This window comes from Tenrec ecaudatus, chromosome 17 (genome assembly GCF_050624435.1).
Source record: "Tenrec ecaudatus isolate mTenEca1 chromosome 17, mTenEca1.hap1, whole genome shotgun sequence".
NCBI classification, from domain to species: Eukaryota; Metazoa; Chordata; class Mammalia; order Afrosoricida; family Tenrecidae; genus Tenrec; species Tenrec ecaudatus.
This window is the reverse complement of record NC_134546.1, coordinates 17,865,221-17,887,182: the sequence shown is the minus strand read 5'-3', so window position 1 is coordinate 17,887,182 and position 21,962 is coordinate 17,865,221. Positions and strand designations below refer to the sequence as shown.

The following is a 21,962-nucleotide window of genomic DNA, read 5'->3' as shown; positions in this document are numbered from 1 at the left end:
GTTTTCAGAAACCAGAGACAAAAGGCCAAATGCATTCTTTGTCCCACAGGCTGTCAGTGAAACAGTAGCCATCAGGGAGGGCCATCTGGGGATGGTGGCTGTAAGAGTGAAGAGTAAACAAAGAAAAAGTGAGAGCCTCCGGTGTAACTAAAGGGAGATGCCCAGGCGGAGGTGGTGGCTCTCCTTTCGTGGAATCACACGCAGGCCTGCCCACCCCACCCCCCTGCCAGTCCCAGCTGGCAAGCGGTGTGTGCTGGGTCAGGCAGCCACATGTTCACAAACAACTCAGAGTCACAGTCTCATCTGCATGTTGATGGGTCACCCAGGACAGGGTCCTCAAGGCAGTGGTTCAGCCTCTTCTCCACACGAGGCAGTGGTGATGCAGCAGGCTGGGCTCTAGGGGCCCCTTGGTCACTAAGAGCCTGGGAGTGCACTTGGCCGAGTTGCCCGAGGGAGGCTGGCAGTGGCCTTGCTTTGAACTTGTAGGCTGAGACCCTGGAGGTGTGGAGTGCGGAGGGCAGAGCATGCTCCAGCATGCCAACCAGGGCAGCCTCGAGGAAATGGGGTAGGCCTGAGTGGATAGAAGCTCGGAGGTTCAGCTGAAGGGCCCCCTCAGCGGAGTCCTGAGAACCAGGTGAGGAAGTCTACATCGCTTTGTGTCAGAGGCAGCAAAGGCTCTTCAGTGCCTGTGGCCATCGGAGGCCTGGACTTCAGAAGAGCAATCTGGGAGCCGAAGGCCTTCATCGACTTGGTGAGGAGGCACATGCTGAAGGTTCTCAGAGGACACAGAGCTGGCTCCCGTGGGTCCCTGGCGTGGCTCAGGAGTCCTAGCTCTTGCCAAATGAGCTGGCCAAACCATAGGAACATGACTCGGCTCTTCTGTGGCCATACTGAACTCTGCCGGGGTCAAACAGACTCCTCGGGGCCTCTCCACGAATCTGGAGTCCCCAAGGAGACCCGTAACACCCACTGGGGATGCATGGGATCTGTAAGGTTTTCTCCTTCCTGGAATGGCTTAGATCAGATGAGAGACCCTCCAGAAACACAGGCTGCAGGTCAGACGCCCCCCACCCCCACCCCGAAGCACCTGGCCCAGTTCCTATCCCTTGATCAACAAATCTCATTGAGCACTCAGCTTTCAAAAAAAGGAACCCTACAACTTCCGGCAAGGACTCTGGATGCCTCCAGTGCTGGCCACGTGTTACAAGAGCTAAGTTATAGCAGTCACAAATGCCTATCTATATGTAATTAAAATGTTAAAATGATGCTCTCAGTCCTGCGAGACAGCACACGTTTACAATATGCACTGGTTTAAGGGGAGAGATTACAGGTGTTTCCATAATGCATGAAATGATCATTCTATCTCAATAAATTTGACAAAATAGATGAGCTATAACTTCTTAGATGACTCAATTAATGACTCCCCCATCATTGAACGGACGAGGGCACAGGTCCTCTCATGCAGGGGGGGGCGGGGCTTTGGACCCTGAAGCGTATTATTCATCTTTGTCTCTTCCGCTAAATTTGCCTGCAGAGAGCAGAGGTCAGTCATTGTAATTTGGCCTCAAGTGCAAAGGATTGGAGTGGGCTCTTTTTTGCTAGAGTGGGTTCTTGACACGTGTTCTTCTTGTTAGAAATGATGAAAAGGAGGCTGCTTTTCCCCAGGGAGAAGCGTTTTCCAAAGTGTTTCACTGATCTTGAACGTCTCCCTTCACCTCTCTCAGCTCATTTAAAGCAGGTGCTGGGAACCAAAGGAGAGGGAATGGAATGACTGCCACTTGGCCACGGCGTCCCCTGCTGGCCCGCAGAGGCCCTGCATTCCACCTCACTGGGAAAACCAGAGAACAGAATGCTGGGTGGGGGCTTTCTGCTTCCTTATTGACCATGGCAGAGCCCTGGTGGTGCAGTGGGCAAAGAGTGGGACTGCTAACCACAGGCTAGCAGTTTGGAACCACCAGCTGCTCCACAGAGAACAAAGGGGCTGTCTGCTCGCGTAAAAGGTCTTGGAAACCCACAGGGGCAGTTCTACCCAGTCCTGACAGGTCCGCTATGAGTTGGAACTGATGGTGGCTGAGTTTTGTGACAATCAGGGCTGAAAGCTAAGGCTGTGGATGGAATAAGTGCCCAAGAATCTAAAGAGAGCCACCTTTAATTGGGACTGGTCACCTCCTTCAACTACCCCCCACCATTAGCCTAGAAGAGGCAGGGGTGCTCCAGCCCCACCCAGGTCTATACATGCAGAAGCCCAGGGAGGGGGGAGACCAAGGGGTTGGCAGAATGAAGAGGCCTGTCGTCTTTTCCTCTCCTCATGGTGGGGAGTGGCGCTTCCCTCCCCAGTCCACCCCAAAGCCCCAGGAGAGGATGCTTCAAGGGAGCGTTGGGACCAAACAGAATGTTCTCGTGGTGCGCTCCACTGAATCTATGTTGTTCGTGAGACTATTCAAAAAACCGGACTCCCCCCCCCAACCCAAAGCTATGTTTTGTAAAAGAACATTTGTCAAATCTGCGGTTCCATTCTTGGAAACGTTTTTCAAACTCATCTGTTTGGATGGCTGACAGCACCTCTCTCGCTTTTTCGTCACCTCTTCTATGTCGTCAAATCGCTGTCCTTTCATGTCCCTCTGCATTCACGGAAACCAAAGATGATGCATGGAGCTAGGTCAGGTGAGTCGGGTGCTGTTTTTTGCCAAAAACTGGCACTCTGAGATGGGTGCGTGAGCAGGTGCATTGTTGTGGTGGCAAAACCATTCCAACGTCTGCCACAAATCAGGCCTTTTTGGTCGCACACTGTTATGCAATCTTCTCAGAACCTCTAAACAGAAAGCTCAATTAACTGTCTGACCCGGTGGAATGAACTCCAAGTGCACCACGAGCTGACATTTTCATCTGGGATGTTGACAGACGTCCAGAATGAGGTTTGTCATCGATTGACATGTCACCGTTTTGAAATGAGAAAGCCATTTGTACACTTGAGATTTTTCCCATAGCGCTGTCCTTGTAAGCTGTGCTCAACATCACAACAGTTTCTGCGGCATTTCCCCCCAGCAGGAAACAGAATTTGACAGCCGCATGCTGTTCTCTTAAATCACCATTGCAAAAAACGAAGTTTGAGCGAAACTGCTTTTATGAAAAAATTCACTGTGATAAAAGAGGACCTTCCCAGGTGACATCACTGGGTGCACTAACTCAGAGTGAGTTGCTTGATGCTCGCCTAGCGGGGAAAATGCGTACTACAAAAGTTCTGCCCAGTAGAGCTTTTCGTGTGTGTGTGTGTGTGTGTGTGTGTATGTGTCGGGGAGTACTCCCTCATATACACAAATTGAGCTCAAATGTGGTGTAGGGGTATAAAAAAAAAAACCAAGGTGGAGGACAGGGTCTGAGGGGAAAGGAGAGCATGTAGAGAGAAAGGGGGCCAGAGAGGAAGGACTCAGGTGAGAGGGGGTACAAGGGTGGAACCCTGTGAGCTCTGAGAGAGGGGCAGGAAAACCAGTGAGAGACAGAGAGCTCCGGGTATCCCAGGACCAATCCAAAGTCACACCTGCTGCTCCACGGGGGGCATTTGGATAAGCTGCACTGCCCCTCTGTGCCCATCCCCCAATGGCCCCAAAGCAAGTGGTCCTAGAGGATTAAGAGGAAGGAAACCATGGGGTGGACTCTGGAGACCGCAGAACACCAGCAAAGGGCCTGTGGCGTCTTTGTGGTGATCTGGGCAGGCATGCGTGGTGAGGTAATGAGGGTGCTGGTGGGGGTGGGGGTGGGGGTAGGGGGGTAGGGGCTTACTTGGCCAGCAGGCTCATGAGGTAGGTGGAGGTGTTGGTGTCCAGTCTCAGGGGAGGCACCGTGACGTAGGCGGCGGCGTGGGACCAGTCGTGGTGGTAGTAGTGCAAGCCAGTCAGCGTGGCGTGGGCCGTGGTGGTCTCTGCCAGCACAACCTTCCCTGGGAGAGAGGTCAAGACCAAAGGTTCCGAAGCCACTGAGCAGGGGGGTCAGCCAACAGAACCTCTCATCCTACAGGGGAGGGAGAGTGGAAGGGGCAGCCGGGGACCATCCCGCCTTTGGGAGCACACTAGAGTCCCAGGTTGGGCAGCTGCCCTGCTTTGGGGGAAGCTTCCCGTGATGCTGCGGGGAGCACGGTGTGTGAAGGGCGCCGTGGGTAGGGGAGAAGAGCCTTGATGGGTGGGGGTGGGACAGGCCACATCAAGGGGCAGTGCAGCCTGCTGTTTGACAGCTTGCTTCGCGACAGGCAGGCGGTTCCAGGAGATGGCTGGAGGTGGGGCCTGTGGGCAGGGGCGCAAGAGGTGGGAGGCCAGCAGAGTTCAGGGCAGCAGCCAAGGGCTTCAACTAGGGCGGAGGCCAGGTGTGGTCTGAAGGCCACAGAGCAGAAGGCTGGCATGCTCTGTCCTATTCCTATCCCTGGGTTTGTGACCGTGACTCTGTTTCTCTTGTGACCAGGACTTCATCAGCACCGTGTGCTGGGCTGGGACGTCAAGGAATGGCAAAGCCACTGGCGGCCTGAGAGGGCCTGCACCCAGGGTTCCCAGGGCGACAGGGGGAAGCTGAGTCTACGCATTGCTATTTCTTCAGCGACTGCCCTGGCATCCTGTGAATGTCCATTGGAATTGGTCCAGGACTCAATGTTCGTTACCAAGGCAACCACCACTAATACTCAAGAAGCCCAAAAGACACCAGTTAATGAACTGATTTACAACCTGGAACATTTTTACTAGGCCCAGGAGAGGTGGCAGACACCCTGTGAGGCTGCGATGCATACAAATGTGCAGAGAAACACACCAGGCGCTCAGCCGGCAAACATGGGGAGCTCCTGAGGAAGGCGGTGTGGGGATGGGGAAGGGGGGCCCGAGGGTCAGGTGGGTGGGTGGGGGGCGCACTGGGGCTCCACGACTGTCCCGCCACTCTCAGGGACTCACCTTGCATCTTAGCAGCTGCGATGACGTCGCCGGCCGAGATGCTGGACACGTTGACCAGGTAGACTGGACAGTGAGTCTAGACCCAGGGAAGACAGTGGCCAGTAGAGTGTCACCCCATGAACTTAACCAGCACCCATAGAAGTCTGGTCACGTCGGTCTGGCATCAGCATCTTCCCAACATGGCCCAAGGCTACCTTAAGGTGCTATCTTAGGCTCTAGGGCTTGGGGCTGGCTGACAGAGAAGCTGCATGCAAGGGGGGCAAGCAGCTGCCAGGCCCAGCCAGGAGCCCGTTGGCCAGAGAACCTCAGACATTCTACCATCCACCCAGAAGGAGGCTTTAATCAACTCTTTGGAGAGGGGCCCTGGGGCGCACTGGTTAAGCGCTCGGATGCGTGAATGCACTAACCGTTTGGAGGCGGAAACTGTGGCACTCTGCTTTTGTCAACTGTTAGGGCTTCGAGGCCCTACGGGGCTGGGCCACCCTATCCTGCAGGGGGTGCTATGAGCTGGGGCCCAATTGACTGGGCAGTGGATTTAGTTTGGGCTTTCAACACTTTTGGTCTTACAGAGTCACTACGAATCAGTCAATGGATGCGATGACAAGCGAGCTTGATGGTTTGTGTTGTTTTTTTTAACTACCACGACTATTTTTAATGTATCACTAGGGGCTGTTTTTCTATTTTGATTTCCCGTTCATGGAGACGGTGACAGCTTGTCATGCGTGATATATTCAGTTTGAAGGGACGAGTTATATCCTCTGAGAGCTGCTGCATCTGAGACAGCGCCCCGGGGGAAGGACAGAAGAGGCAAGGGGCTCAGGGCTCCCGGTCCAGCCATCCAGATGAGGCTGATGCTTGAAAACCGGGCCCTGGACTCTGGCATCGATTGGCTTTCCCTCCAACTGGGTTCGGACTTCACTTCCCTGGGGAAATGCCTGAGCCGAGGAAACTGGGAGCTGCTCTTCTGTTGGTCAGCCCTTCGCTCGTTCTGGGATATGTTCCCACTGGGGAGCAACTGATAAAATAACGGTTGTCATGGCAAGAAATCAAAGTCCTTATCCTGTCGAGCTGCTAATGTAAACCTGGATTCTCAACTGTTCTTTCGACACCTCCTTTACTTATCACCTTAGGAGGAAGGGGCTGTAGAGGCTGGTTTGATTCTGAGGCCAGAGGGTCTCATGACCTCCTGGTGTTTCCCTGTGATCCCTAACCCAACCCCACGGTCTCCCATGGCGTGGCGCCCCCCCCAACCCCCCTAGAGGAGAGGTTCTCTACGTTAGTGTCCACCTGAAACTTCTAGAAGGCAGGTTGAGGCACAGATTGCTGACCCGTCTGGGCTTCAGTGGGTCTTCCAGGAGCCTGAGAATTTACCTCTGGCAGGTTTCTATTTCTAACAAGTGATGCTGATGCGGCTGGTCCAGGGACCGTGTTCCGGAGGGAGTGGTTCAGGTGGTCTCAGCCACTCAGACCAGGAAGTCTCCATGTGCAAGGCGGAATAACCTTTGTACACGCTCTACTCTTTACAATGTGCCGGCCCTCCCACGGTTTCTTTGAGCCTCACAACTGTCTGGGGCGAAGTGAATAATATTCCCAGTCTAATTTTACAAATTATAAAATAGTCTCCCAGAGGTGACTCGCATATGATGGAGAAACTTATATTAGGTTACGACCTAAGTGAGAACCGCTGACTCCACCCTGCCCTTGCCCCTCGTTACCCTGACTGGAGAAAGCATTATGAAACCATGAACGGGAGTGGGGGTACGGAGGGGTTCGTAAATTTGAACGATGGTGCTTTCGGATCGGAGGAGTCAAGACTCATTTTGCTTGGACCCATACTCAATATTCCTGGGAGCAGCTGTCAAGAACTCAAAGGATGTCGTGCGTTGGGTAAATCCGCTGCAGAAGCCCTCTTTCAGGGGAAAGAGCGGGTGTCACTGAGGACTAAGGTGGCCTGTCCCCAGCTGTGGGGTCACCAGTCGTCTTCTGTGCGTGGGGAAGTTGGACGTGGAATGAGGAAGACTGAAGACGAGTGGATGCCCTTGACTTACGGTGCTGGAGGAGACCAGGGGACAGACTGCCAGGAGAAGGAATCTATCTCAGAAGTACGGCCAGACTGCTCCTTGGGAGCAAGGATGGCCATACACGGGACAAGTTCTCGGGAAGGACATCAAGTTTGGTAAGAGAGGGGGGCAGGAGGGAGGCCCTTGAGGGGCAGGATTGACGTGGCTGCACCCATGGGCGCAGGCAGCACCCTCATGGTGAGATGGCACAGGGCCCGGCCAGGCTTCCTCCCGCTGTGCCTAGGGACTTGAGGGCTCCTCACGGCAGCGGCAGGAAGCTGCACTTCCTCTAAGATAAACGGGGTCCCTGGGTGGTGCCCACAGACATGGCGCTGGTCTGCCAAAAGGCTGGAGCGCTGAGGCACCTCGGGAAAAAGGCCTGATGACGGACTGCTGATAAATCAGCCACCGAAAGCTCTCACAACCGTTCAGTTCGGACACACAGGGCACTGCCATGCTTTGGAGTTGACTCCACGGCGGCTGCCCCGGGTTGGGCAGTGAGGCTCCGAGGTCCGCCCCCCCTCCACCCCCACATCTTCTCCCACCTCATTGGAGGCCACGCATTTGGGGCTTCAGCTGGTCCGATGGGGGGAAGGGGGGTGATGAAGGGGTCATGCCAGGTCTCTGGGCATCACAGCGCTCCCTCAGCACACAGTTCCGGGGGCCTGTGAGCCAGGCACGTGCTGCAGGAGGCCCACTCTCGAGGTGCGTTTATTTCTGAGCCTAGAGTGGAACCCAAATGTCGGGTGGGCGGGGCCTACTTACCCTGTTTGCGATGGTGATGACGCGGTGAGTGGCTTCCGCTTCCAGCTGTCAGAAACAAAGGGGGGGCAGAAGCGAGCTTCACCCACTTCCCCAGGGAAGCCCACACGTGCCCAAGAACGCGCGGGACGGAAGCCGCTGGACAATCTGACGCAGAGCGGGCGGGGACGGCTGCATTCACGGGGATGGGGTGGGGGTGGTTCGGGGCCACATCCCCGGAAAGGACTCCAAACTCCAGCCCTCTGGGCTGATGCCGGGAGACAATCCTAGGGCTTGTTACACCTCACGGATTCTTGCTAGGTGCTGCTCAAGGGGCCCAGACCACAGTACATGGTACTGAGCCAATGAACCCGCCCCACAGTCACACCTCTCTCGGCTTTGGGTGCCCTGTCTGCACAGCAGCTTCAGCACTGTGTCCCGGAGCCCTGTCGGCAGATGCCAAGCTGGGATTCCACCTCGGTCTGGGTTGGCATTTGGTGCCAGGTGATTGTGTGTTTGGGTGGGGGGAGATGGAGGGGCTGTCTTATACACCATGGGATGTTTAACAGCCTCTTGAGCCTTTATCCACTGGGGCCGGTAGCAGTGCCTCTTCCAATGTGATGACCCCAAAGATCTCTCGACACTGACAAACATCTCCGGGGTCCCCGGTCCGCCCTAGTTGATAAGACAAGCGGTGATAGGGAACCCAGGGCTGGACTAGCAATGTCAGGAGATGAGGATGGTGATGATTACTCATAGGCCGGGCACGGTCATGTTTTGCTCTCTCTCTCCCATCCTGACGCCATCCCTGTTCTAGGCATGCCCTTAGAATACGTGCTTTGTTGGATCTGGGGCTCTTTCTACCCATTCTGACACGCCAAAACAGGACCTGCGTTCAAGGGTGCAACAGGCAGGGACAGATCCAGGCCAGGAGAGCAACAGGACTCCCCAGGTGACCCCCTGTGGGGTCCAGCCGGTTCCTCTACGATGATGACTACCCTCACCTTCCGGGCTTCTCTTGGTCTCTCGACACCTCCCCGCCCACCCTTCATGGGCATCCACCCGCCACGGTACATTTAAGGAGTTGAAGAAATAAAAGAGACCATTCCCCCTGACAGATGATCAGGATCACAGGCTCAGAAGACACTAGTCTAACGTGCACCCTCCAGAACAGAGTCCTTCAGCAGGAGTGCTATGGAGACTCGTGGTGGTACCTTGAAAAGTGTATCCAGGCTAAACTAAGGGACAGAAGGGCATTTCAGGGGGTAAAGAGAGTAAAGGGCGTGGGCATGTGTGTACACCCGGTCTCTGGTGGGAAGGGTCCCAAGCTTTCCTCAGATGCTCCAAGGGGTGTCACCCCCATGGCACTGAGCTTATGGCTGGAATGCCTTCGGACCTTCGGACACCCGAGGGCCTTTGCAGGCCGTCTTTCCTCTCCCAGTTCCGTTTGGGGCCAAGCCATCGGAGGAGAATGGTCATTCTCTTCCTCAGATCTTTGAAATCAGAATCTGATGGGCGGACCGATCTCTCCATGGTCTCTCCCAGCGAAGCTCAAAGCTGAGCCTGCTTCCTCTGGGAGGGCGCTGCTTGCCAGGAGCATCCCCAAGGGGAATTTCACTCCAGGAGAGCTCAAAATGACTTATATTTATGGATGCCTCTTCCGGTTGAAGCGGCTCTCTAAAGCTACGCGAAAGAGGTTGACCAGGGCCACAGGAAGTCCTCCTCACCTCCTCTGGACGGCTGATCTCGATCCCTTCTGGGCCGGTGATGCCCAAGTCCAGCGCCTCCTTTGCACCCTGCCCGGCGGTAAAAGAAAAGGTGGAATCACGGAAGGGAAGGGAAACGCAGAGCCGAAGGGACGGCGACGAAATCGGCAAGACAAGAAATTGGTGAGACACGGCCCCTTCCCTCCTGTAGGCTTGTGGTTGGGCTTGCCTCTGTCCTAGCCATCAGCGGCCATCGTAGGGAACCCTGCTGGGGCAGCGGAGGCCACTTGGCTACTGTCCCAAGGTCTGCGTGAGCTCGCCAGCCACTCCTCAGGAGAAAGCTGGGGGGCCGTCCGCTTCCAATGCTGGAAACGCTACAGAATGATTCTACTCTGCTCCACATTCCCTATTGGAATGGGCATGACAACCACGGGTCCCTTGTAGGGAAATTCCCGGATGGTCACTTTAAAAAGTGACTCAACAAAGCCTTTCATCCTAACAAATACAGTTCAGGGCTTAGCCAATCGGCCTGGGACACCAAAGCAATGTAGTCTTTTGTTGATAGGAAAGTCAGAATTTCCGCCATGAGAATCTCGACAAATCAATCCTTCAGCAGCTCCCAGACTAACTCTCACCCAGGTGTCCTAGTTAGGATGTAGGTGTCCAATGCGGGTGCTCTTTCTGGGTGCCGGTGAAGAGGTCCCTGTCATATCTCAGCTCCTCGGAGGAGGGACGGCAAAGTGGAGACCTACAATGTTCTTTAGTCTCCATGCCAGATTTCATTCAAATCGTTCCAAAGGGCTGCTTCAAGCGCTTGTTAGCGTGGCAGCCACATGGGCTAAGTGGCATTAGAAATAAACCCGGGGGAGCTAACTTGGAAATCTTTGGGGGCTATAAAGAGAGATTCCACCCCCCACCCTCACCCAATGGAGAGTAGAATCATTTGGATTTTCTGACCCTTTCCTTGACCTTTTTCAACTCACTTGACCTTTTTCAACTTGTTTGGTCTGAACGGTGGGTGGTCAGGAGCTCTGCCCACTCCCTACCACATTCCCTACCACATACTTGCCTCGGCCACGAGCTCCCCGTTTTCAGCATGGACTCTGGCGATCGCTCCAATGTCCCTGCAGGCACGCAAGACTTGGTAGAGCTCGCTGTCTCGGAGCATGTACAGGTCCTTGTAGGCCATGAACATCTGGAACGAGTTGACACCCTTCTCCCTCACCAGGGTCTCCATTTCCGCTTTCACCTGGAAGGAGCATGCAAAGGAAACATTCTGGGATTCCCGATTTCCAAGAGGCAGATGGGCAGGTGCTAGGGGAGCAATGGAGGCACCCCAAGGACATTGGCAATCTCCCTCTTGCTCACCTTCCCCAACCCGGCACAGGGCACAGGCACAAAGTGGGTACAGAGGGAAGGCTTGAGGCAGGGAAGAAGCCAGGCTGAGCCACAGGCCAGAGGGGGAGCGGGACCCAGCAGCAAGAAGCTCACTGGGCTCCAGGCCTCCCAGGCAATCTGAGAGAGGTCAGCTGGAAGCTATTGCCTCTCAGCACAAACAGGAAGCGACCCCTGATCCCAAGCCTGCTCAGCGCCCTGCTCAGCAGCACTGTGCCAGCAACACCTAATGCAGAGGGAGCTAGAGTCATGGCCAGAGCAAGACCCTCCTGCCGTAGGAAACTTCTTAGAGCCTGTGTCTGCTGGAAACCGGCTCTTAACTCCATTATGTTAAGCAGATGAGGCCAGCCCACTCTTGCGATTTTAAGTGTTTTTTCTCTTTGGTGGGTGGGGGGTGCTTGGGAGAGTTAGGAAGTAAGAAAGGTGTCCTAGACGTGCACTAGAGCCCCATGCACCCTGGTTCGGCTCAAATGACTCTCAGCCTAAGAGAGCCTGCTGTGCCTTCTCTTTGCCTCCCAGCCAGCACTGTTACCTTGGGTGCCCACCAGGTGATCCCCACATGGAGGGCGTAGTCACAGCAGACTTTGGGGTCAGCCAGACTCCGACACTTCTCATAGGCTTCCACAAGGGAGGTCTCCTTGTCGGGCAGGACGTGACCCAGGATCATGGTAGTGCCTCCAACCAGTGCTGCCTGCAGGGGGGTAGGAGAGGCAGTCTCGTCACACCTGCGCTTGACGTGCTGACTCAGGTGCCCCGGGTGGACATTCAGGATGGCCACAGATCGGACCTCCCGAGAGGCGGTGAGGACAACTGCTGGCCTCTGTGCAGCTGTCCGGAGGAGCGGGCTCTTCACCATCATGAGGTGGTACTTGAACCTGCTTCCTCCCCATCTTGGGGTTTCCGGCTCAGCACTTTGGGTTGCTGCTTAATTGGGTCAACCCTGATTTTTCCCTATGACAATACCTCTCAGGCCAACTAGGATGTATAAACCCTCAGGGATGACAAAACCAAAGGTCTGTTTATGATATTTACTAATTAAGTCTTATCTCTCTATTTGGGGAGCTCTGCAGCAAGGTGACCATGGGGTCGGCAGTTTGAAACCACCAGCTGCTCCACGAGAGAAAGATGAGGCTTTCTGCTCTGGGAAAGATTCACTGTCTCAGAAGCCCTCAGGGGCAGTTCTACTTTGTCCTGTAGGGTCGCTATGAGTCGGAATTGACTCAATGTCAGTGGGTTTAGTTTTGGTGTGGCTTGCCCATTTAGATCATAATATACAAAAAAGTTATTTTGGATAAAATGTTTGATTCTCTCACTTTTCATGAAACAGTCCTATTCGAACCTGTTGTCCCCACCCCACCCCCAGCACACCATCTCCAAGTCCCATTCAGCTCTGTGAGTGAGATTCAGCAAGGTCTCTATCCATGTGAGATCCATCAATGAAAATATTACTTCATTTACAGTTCCCACGCCAGAGCTACTTAAAAAGAAGAAGAATTGTTTAAAAGCCTCATTTGTAATTGCAAGGTATGCTCCCAGGATTAATTACAAAATCTGTATTAAAAGCTTCCCCCTCTCAGTAAAGCAAAAGCCCGCAGGCGGGCGATATGGGGGGTGGCGGGGGGATCTTCAGGGATGGCACCAGGTTGAGCAAGGACACATCTCTAAACTCTGCGGACCCCTGCAAGACCTCACCAAGAAAACACAAAAACAATCATCCAATCAGAACATGAACGAAGGACACAAACAGAGAGTTCACCAAAAAAAAGATATTCATGAAAAAATGCTCATCCAGGAGGTGCAAATCCAAACCATGACCAGCTACCATCTGCAAATGCCCCCAATGACAACCAATTACAAACCCTCCAGAAAACAACAACGCTGGAGAGGGTGCAGCAAGATAGGAACACAAACGCTCCCCCCTGTAAAAACCAAACCAAACCATTGGCTCAGGTGATTCCCATGACCTTCCCAAGCAGGTATCTGTCAGAGGGCATTCCAGGCTAATATGTGATTCCACACACACACTCTCATTGAATGACTGAGAGGGCCACATAGGCGGGAGAGGTTGTAAGGGATCCCCTTTTCCGAGGCACACATTTGGACAAAATCATTCCTTCTATTTGCATCCTTGCAGCAATTAGGAATCCAAGCTGTGGGTTGGAGTCCCAGCTCTGCCGCCTCCCAAGTGGACGACCTCACCCAGGTGGCTTCACCTGCGATCCAGACGCCAGCTGGCACACAGTGAGGATGCCTTCCTTGTTGGCTGGTGGTCAAGGGCCACCATCATCTCCCGAGCGGACTGGGTAACCCATTGTCCGGATGTGCGTGTTTAATTACGCAAAATCTAGCTGTTAGCTGGCGACTTCTGTGGAAGAGAGGACTGAGCACAAGGACCTGGTCTCAAGTGATTCTCACGCTTCTCTATTCAGCTAACGCCTCGATCCCCAATCGGAAATATTGCTGCGGAAGAAGGGGGCTGGAAAGAAAAATCCGTTCTGTGGCCAAACAACCATTAAAATGAAAAATCTTTCGAGCTTGATTTTCACCCCACCCCATGACCGTGGCTGGGCCGGTGGGGATCTTCATGGGAAATTCAGCAGCAACAATTATTACTGGCGTCTGACTTCCTGCGGGTCTCCGGGCAGCCAACAGAGGGCGGTAGGTGTGTGGTACACATGCAGGAACAGTGGTGGAGGGGCGGGAGGACTGGAAGGAGGCAAAGCAGTGCAGATTGTAGCCTTACAAGCTTGGCTTCTATTTCTGACTCTGCAGGCTGCAGCCCGGGGGTGCATCCAAACGGCAGGTGGTGGTACTCTATTTTGACTTGAAGCCCCACCCCCCTGTGCATAGGAGCGTGGGGGAGTCTGCTACACTGGGGATTTACACACAATTGTTTTCTTCTGTGGTAGACAGCTTCCCTTGGCACCCCCTTGGTACGTGGGTAGCCTGGGGCGGAAAAGGGGGCACTGCAAACAGTGTGAGGAGGAGAGACAGAGCCATTCCGTGTCCTTGTGGTCCCGGGGCAAGAGAGGCGCAGCGAAGGGGGATGAGTGGGCTGCTCGCCACAAGGTTGGAAGCCACCAGCCTCTGTTGGGGAAAGATGAGGCTGCCCGCTCCTAGGAAGAAGAGTCACAGTCTCGGGAACCCTCAGGGCAGTTCCCTCCTGGCCTGTCAGGTCGCTGCGGGGTGACCACGACTCGATGGAGGTGAGTAGAAGAGGAGGGTCTACGTGCCAGGTCTCTAATTACTTAAAAGTAACAAACCACTGAACAAAAGACTTCTAACCCCCTCCTCTGCCAAATGCACCTTCACGAGCACCAAAAGGCCAGGCTGCAATTTAGAATTTCCGGGCTCCTTGCCCTCAGCTCACCCCCAACCCTGGCTTCAATTCTGCGGCCCACAGGTCAGAGCTGTGCCTGCCCCTTGGCTGCCCATGACCTGGTGCCTGGCATCCTCAGAACATAGCCAGGCTAGGCTAGGTCCTGGAAGTGCTCAGGGCCATGTGGTCTGGGACTTTCAGGGATGCAGCGTGTGGTCAGAGCAGAGCCCTCTAAAGTTTAGAGTCTGGGCAGAGGGTGGGAAAGTAGAGTCGGAGCCAGAGCACCCGTAGTGAGCCTGACTTTCCCCCACTTCCTGGACGCCCTGTGTGCCCCCTGCTCAGGGTCCTCGAGGGGACCAGATGGCACTCGAGAGAGCTGAAAAGGGGCACATGCATCTTGGAGATAAACCAGAATGTAATGGGGTCAGCAAATACTTCCCCGGCTGCAGGCACGGCGTCCACACCAGACACTGGCGAATCTGAGCCCGGGTTTCCTCCCAGGCAAGATCCAGAGAGCTGGCTTCTTAAACATGTCTATTTCCTCCCTACTGGGTAGATATTGACAAGCTCAGTCTGCCCATGAGTGTGATATGACAGACATGACAGGCCTCTTTTCATCCATTCCTCGCAGAAACAGCCTTGTCAAAATCAACAGCAGGACTCAACCCGATCCCATGCCCAGGCCTTGGAGGAGAAGAATGTTTAAGAATACATGACCATGTGAGTGTGGAGTGGGCAGAGCTGGAGGGACCCCAGAACAGTGTTGGTTAGAAAGCTCTCTCATGAAGGTCATTCAAAACGACCTTCGCAAAGTCTATCTCAGTCATGGCATGGCAGCGGGGTGATGCTCTCCTGGGTAAGAAAAAGCCGAACTCAACACAAGCACACGAGATGCTTCCAGATGTGCTGAAACAGGTGCAGCCCCACCCACCGCGGGGCACACGCTAGCAAGAAGCATCTTCAGATGAAGGGATTGATCATTTGCTGTTCTTACTTTTCTGAAAGGCAGCACAGAAAGAGGAAGGCCCTCAATAAGATGGATCGGCCCCATGGCGGCCACAATGGCCCCACCTGAGACCAATGCTGAGGACGGCACGGGACCGGGCGGAGTGTGGCTCTGTTGTGCACAGGGGCGCTGAGAGTCGGAACGGGCTGGGCGGCACCTCACAACAACCTGTCCAACATGTCAACAGAAAACATCGTTTCTTACACTGTTGTTGCTATGTGGCATGCAGCGGGAGGACCTCGCTGCTCGGAACAGACACCTTTAGAACAGATTTGAGAGGAAGCTGACACAGCTTAAACATTGAATCCAGTTGAGGGGCTGATATCAAGGGCTCAAGTAGAAAGAATATGTTTTGAAAAGGATGATGGCAACCTATGTACAAATGTGCTTGACACAGTGGACGCGGGAATGGGGATCAGCGCTCTGAGAGCCCCCAATTAAATGAGTCTTTAAAAAATCGAATCAAGCATGCTGCTGTGTTTAAAGGACGCCTGGTGGTGCGGTGAGTTAGGCACAGGGCTACTAACGGTAACTGTGGTGCTCAGCAGGACAAAGGAGAGGCCGCCTGCTCCCAAAGATGTGCAGCTTTGGGGGCAGTTCTCCGCTGTCCTACAGCGTCAGTGAGTCAGAACAGATGGGGTAGTTAGTTTATTGTGCCAAACTGGCCGATAAACACATATGGGGTTAATTGAAGGGCAGAGGGATAAATGGCTCCGTGAGCCTAGCCCTTTGAAGTTCTCAGGTCTCTTGCTTTGTGATGGTCGGACCTGGGTGCAGCTGCCTTAACCAGTTCCCTGCTTCAGCTGGCAAGGCTCACTTTCTGCAAGACATCCCCAAGGAGAAGCTGCATGGACCTACCCTGATGCAGCCCTGGGTGCTGGAACAGCTGTGTGGAGACCCCTGCCAGTGCTGAGATGCTTACACATTCACTGACTCAGCTTTCCTCCTGCAGTTGGCATCATTGCGTCTGTTTTGTGAGATGGAGGAGAACTTTGTGGATTGGTGTTGGACATATGGGCTAATGTTGGACTTGTGGGCTTGGGCAGCACTGGGTTGGGATGTTTTCTTGATGTGCACGTAACCTTTATATAAAACTCTCTCTTATACATGCGTTTCTGTAGATTTGTTTCTCTACAGCACCCAGTCTAACACAACAGACTTGCCGGGTGGGCTGGGTTGGGTTTGGGTACGCGGCTAGAGTACTTTACTTTGAAGCGCACAGTGCAAGTGCGGCAAAGAAGGCAACGTGCACTCACGCACCCGTTCTCCAGATTGAACAAATGGTTGGCCCTGTTTAACTCAAACACCCCCTCGCTTTTTTTTTCAGATCCCTTTTTAATTTTATTTTTAATCATTTTATTGGGGGCTGGTACAACCTTATCACAATCCATACATCAGTTGAATCGGGCATGTTTGTACATAGGTTGCCTTCATTCTTTTCTAGACATTGACTTTCTGTTGAGCCCTTGGTTTCAACTCTTGTCCCCCTCTCCCCTCCCCCCTCACAACCCTCTGATAGCTTTCACATTGTTAGTACTTTCGTCTTTCTCAATTCAGACTAGACTGGAACATGTACACAGGTACAGAAAGGGATGGGCATGCACAACATACAGAATCCAGCAACAGGAGTGGGACTAGTGATACCAGAAGGATAGGGGGATGTGGGGGAGGTGAAGGGAGAAAGGGGGAACTGATCGCAATGATGGACACATAACCATACACCTCTCTCCAGGGGGGCGGGGTGGATGACAGCAGTGGGTGTGACTGACAGATCCCCCTTTTAAGACACCCTCCCAATCCCTTCCCATGTCTCCAGCTTCAGCTGAGGTAAACTCCTCCCTTTCATGCTTAGAGGCTTTTGTTCTATCTGAAAACTGTTCTCAGCCTTTAGCTGCTGGCTTCGTTTGCTCAGCTTGATGTGCGGTTCATGGACAGAGCTGCCCGTTCCCGTCTGCATTCAGTTACAAGAACGTTTTCTACTACCAAGTGGTACCACAGCATCCTCCTGCAAGTCCCCTTTGCCCGGAGGAGCAGCCCCTGTGCTCCAGGTGTGCACCGCCAAGGAGCGGAACGGCAGGCCTATGGGGTGTTTGCTGGGACTCTGCTGGTGCAGTGCTTAAGCACGTGGCTGTTGACAGAAAGGCCAGCGGTTCGAACCCTCCAGTGGCTTGCAGGTGAAAGAAGCGGATGTCTGTTTCCATAAAGGCTACAGCCTGGGGTGCCCTAGGGAGCAGCTCTATCCTCTCCTGCAGCAGCGTTCTGAGTTGGAATTGACTCTACATGGTGGGGTTTGGATGGTTTTAGGCTGGGACGTGCACCCCTCCAACGTTACCGGGCCACACTGGATCCACTAGGGCCACCTTGCTCCTGGTACCTAACCGGACCTGCTCATTCAACAGCCCAAGCCCTGTTTTCCATATAAACCGCCAGGCAGTTGGCACTGCCCACCCTGTGTGGGGGCATCTGTTTTCACCCTGGATGTCGGAATTTGCTCTTAAATTAATCTGGGCATGAGGACCATTTGTTTCCCCACTCAGACACAGCACCTTGGCACACATGCGGAAGGGGACAAAAACCAGGATTTCTCAGTTTCAAAAGGCCTCCCAGTGTTCTGTGTTTGACGTCGAGGATACGCACAGTGGGGTCAATCTGGGTCTGTTTGATGCCCCACAATGTCACCTCCGTTTGGCTCTTTGAAAACCCCCAAGGCTTGAAGGAGATCCACTTTATGGGTGTATATCCAGGCACACATTTGGCAAAGAGCAGGTGTTCGGTACCTAGAGGCTTGTAATTCTACATGCCCAAACCTCCCCCCCCCCCCCATGAGAATCGGAAGCTGCTTAAGGCGGGAGGACATGCTCACATTCAGGTCTTTGAGACAGGAAGCCGGTACACCTGGGTGGGGCTCCATCTAGACCAGGTGAATTTAACTCAGCCAATGGGGTTAACCAGTATCATCGGCCACACCTCCCAATGAGGGGAGGAGCTGAGAAGCCAGAGGTGTTTCTCTGGTGCTCTCCCACACAGTGCAGCCACAGTCCTGCAAGTGGGGCTGCAGCCCAGCACAGCCGAGCCACAGTCCCGAGCAACTGTGCTTTGCACTCTGCCTGGCTTGTGTTCCATTTACTGTAGGAGCTGAAACTGCGTCTCACCTTTATACAACTCACTTGGATCACACACCAGGCTTTGGCGTCAATTCTTTCTCTTGAGAAGCCAAGGACGGAGGTAGATCTCTCCAGGAGAGGGACCTAACAGGCACTTGCGCTAGAGCTCATCCGCAACTTTGTAACACAACCCACACCTTACAATACAGCCCACGCCTTTCAAAACGATACAACCTTTATCGTTATGCTTCAGAAGTTCCTAGACCATCGTGGGTTGTTTTTTTTGGGGGTGGGCGGTTACGTAGGGATGGCCTTTATTTCCCAACTGCTCCTTAAATTGTAAAGAAACTTCAGCTCACGTGGCCCACGCAGACATCACTAATTTGGTGGCTTCACAGTTTGGGGCGAGGGTGCATTGGCCCTTCCTGGTTTCTTAGGAGAGCTGATTCTCTCGCCGTTGTCTACTTTGTTGCAGTTCCGGTCAGGTTTTTGCTGTCTCCGGAGAAGGGTCCACAGCCACATTCACGGTTAGTATGCGGGTCCCTCACTCCGAGCCAAAGACCATCAGGCCACGGCACCTCTCTGCACTCTTGGTGCCCGGCTGTTCGGAAGACACTTGGGCCGGCTAAACTGTGGAGCCTTCCTTTGGCGACGGGACTGGCTAGAGCTGATGTATATATGGATGCACAGTGGATTACGCCCTTAAACTATGTTCTTTGTATCTCCCACCAAATGATGAGGGAGGGCTAAGAAAATGGGGTACTTGTGCCCTCCCCAGAGGGTTGGCAGAATAAATATTATGCAAATAAGACATAGGAAACCCTTACAAGGGGTCTGGTCAGTTTTGTCATCCAGCTAGGCTTCCAATGAGCCACCCCAGAGGCAGAAAGGGGGCATTCACTACTACCCAGAAACTGCTGTCAGGAGAGAATATGTCCTTTGGGCCTGAGGTCCCTGTGCTGAGAACCTCCTGGATCCAGCAGACAGACAGGAGAGATGGCAGAGCAGTAGCAACTGCAGCAGCAGAGAAATGGTGGCAGCAGAACCAAGAGGCAGCAAGAGGCCGCCAGGTGGGCTTCCTGGCAAATGGAGCTAAGAGGCGAGTCCTTTCATTGGAGGATTACTGGCTGAATGGGGTGCCTCCAGGCCAGTGGTTCTCAACCTTCCTCATGCCGAGACCCGTTCATACAGTTCCTCATGTGGTGACCCCAACCGTAAAATTATCTTCATTGCTACTTAATAACTGTAATTTTGCTACTGTTATGAATTGTCATGTAAATATCTGATGTGCAGGATGCATTTTCATTGTTGCAAATTGAACATAATTAAAGCATAGTGATTAATCACAAAACAATATGTAATTATATATTGTGAAATATTTCTAATGACAAATAAATGAAATATTGTCTTGAAGCATGGTGTAACATGGGTAACAGTCTTAATATAACAGTAAACAACATTGCTCCATTTTACGACAGGATGCGTAAAATGCCAACATCAGTGTGAAGGTTGAGATAGCTTTTCTCACCAGATCAGCATATCTGCATGTGGGCGGACCCAGAGGAGTGGTGTCTTGGTTCCTAAGACCATCAGAAATATGTTTTCCAATGGTCTTGGGCGACTCCTGTGAAAGGGTCATTCAACCCCCAAAGGGGTCTTGACCCACAGGTTGAGAAATGCTGCTCTAGGCACTTACTGACAAAGCCTTTGTAACACCTGCCTGAGCAGGGCAAAGGCTGGGTTTAGGGGCGGAAGAACAGAAAAAGCCTGCCTGCTGCATGGCTGAAAGGCTGTTCACATGGAAGAACTGTATCCTGAGCGGTTTCTGAGTCTGAATTGTAACCTGTGACTTCCCAAATAAAGCCCATACTTGCGAGCATGGTCTGCCAGTTCGGTGTGGCCTTTGCAGCAAAGGACTGAATCCAGCAGAACAGCGGAGTGTGCCCGAAAGGAATGCCTGGTGTCTGAATTGGCGAAAGGGTTGGTGGTCACCTTGGACCAGGGCTGGCAGCAGTTCTCTGGCCCTTGTGAAGCTGAAGGAGGTTGGATGCCCCTGGCCTCACCATTTATACAGGAGACATGGAGAGGGGGTGATGGAAACAGAAAATCTGGGGTTGCTTCCTGAAATTGCTTCCACTACAGCTGACTAAGAATTAAATGCTGCCTGTGTGGACGTGCTCTGTAAACCAGAAAGAAACAACAACAAAACAAGCAACCAGTGAGAGCAAAGCCACATCTCAGCCACCCTTAGCGCAGTCAGGAAAACCACTTGTTCCAATGGGATCAGCTTTGCTGGGAATTGCTGAATCGCTTCCTTCTTTTCATATTTAAATGATCTCGCTTATTCAGAGCCTCCCAAAGCACGAGGAAAAAAAGAAAATCAACAACAATAGAAAAACCCAACCAACCCCCAAAAGACAGGGTGCTTTGCATTCTTTGCTCTGGGTAACTTCCTCTGCCAGCAGGATGCTGCTGACTGGTAGCCCTCTGCTTGGCCACTCAGCCCACCGGGAGCAAGGGCCCAACAGAAAGACTCAGCCTTGCAAGTGAGTGGAGACACGGACAAGCACTTAGAACCAGGCCTGGCATGCACTGGACACACTTCCCACCCTCAAACATCAGCCCACCAGCAGGGCAAAAGGCTTGGTGAGAGGTACCTGCCCCCCCACCCAAAAAAACAAAACAAACAACTCACTGCTGTAGAGTTGATTCTGTCTCATTGGGACCCTCTAGGATGAATAGAATACAACTCTGCCACTCCTTGGAAGTCTACCCTATAAGGTAGAAATGCCCCTGCGGGTGAGAATGAGGCTGTGTAAGACCCCTTCCCCTGCCCGTGGTGGTACAATCTTAATAAACGAGGCACCCGCTCTCTCCAAAGGAGCACTGGTGGCAGAGTGGTTATAGGTTCCCAAACTATGACTCTTTATGGGAGTAGAAGGCCTTCCCTTCCTTTCTCCCCGCAAAGCTGGCTGGTGGTTTTGAACTGCTGACCTTGCGGGGAGAAAGGAAGGGGAGGCCTTCTACTCCCATAAAGAGTCATAGTTTGGGAATACATAGGGGCAGGACCCCACCCTGTCTGTCCTACATGGTCACGCTGAGTTGGAGTTGACTTGGTGGCAGTGAGTATGGCTTTTTTGGGGGTGGGGGTGGTGCCTCCTCCAGAGCTGCTCTGGGCCAGTCCTGGCAGCACAACCACTTGCCTGGTCAAGGCTGGAAAGGCTCATTTCAGAGGACCCCAAGGAAAGAGAGCTCCTAGGATTCTCCCCTGGAGGGTCCGGGCATCACCAGCACTGTACAGACTTTGGGGTGAAGCGAGACCAGAGGGAATCTCCTGGAAGCTGCAAACCCGCCCTGGGCCAGGTGTCTTCCTGCCCAGGAATGAGCCAGCCTTTTCTCAGCACAGACCCCTCTAGGCCAGGCTTCGCCGCCACCACCACGCGCCTACCGCAGCAGACACTTGCATGTCCTGTGTGCCGGTACTGAGCTCAGACTGGGGTCCGGGGACATTCACTTGCAAGCCCCCACTCTTGCAAACACTACTGAAGCACGGTGTGACACTGCTAAGCAGAGAGCCTCGGAGCCTGAGGCTCCCCCACCCCTTGTTTCTGGGGCTCCCAAAGGCTGAACTTAAAATAGACAGCCTTGCAGTCCTGCCTCACTCCCATTTTGGAACTCAGAAGTCAGAAGACTAAGGAGGGAC

The 21,962-nt window shown here is 53.4% G+C and overlaps 1 protein-coding gene across 1 annotated transcript in view; it reads right to left on the bottom strand.

Annotated features, from left to right (window-relative positions):
* Positions 1 to 21,962, bottom strand: part of DPYSL5 (dihydropyrimidinase like 5) — a 47,565-nt gene that overhangs the window by 9,864 nt on the left and 15,739 nt on the right. Inside the window, exons 2-7 of the mRNA XM_075535761.1 lie at positions 11,363 to 11,521; positions 10,505 to 10,684; positions 9,457 to 9,525; positions 7,754 to 7,798; positions 4,929 to 5,004; positions 3,781 to 3,937 (exon numbers count right to left, since the gene is read on the bottom strand). Of these exons, the coding sequence (XP_075391876.1) occupies positions 3,781 to 3,937; positions 4,929 to 5,004; positions 7,754 to 7,798; positions 9,457 to 9,525; positions 10,505 to 10,684; positions 11,363 to 11,521 (686 nt within the window). The remainder of the gene's footprint in view (positions 1 to 3,780; positions 3,938 to 4,928; positions 5,005 to 7,753; positions 7,799 to 9,456; positions 9,526 to 10,504; positions 10,685 to 11,362; positions 11,522 to 21,962) is intronic.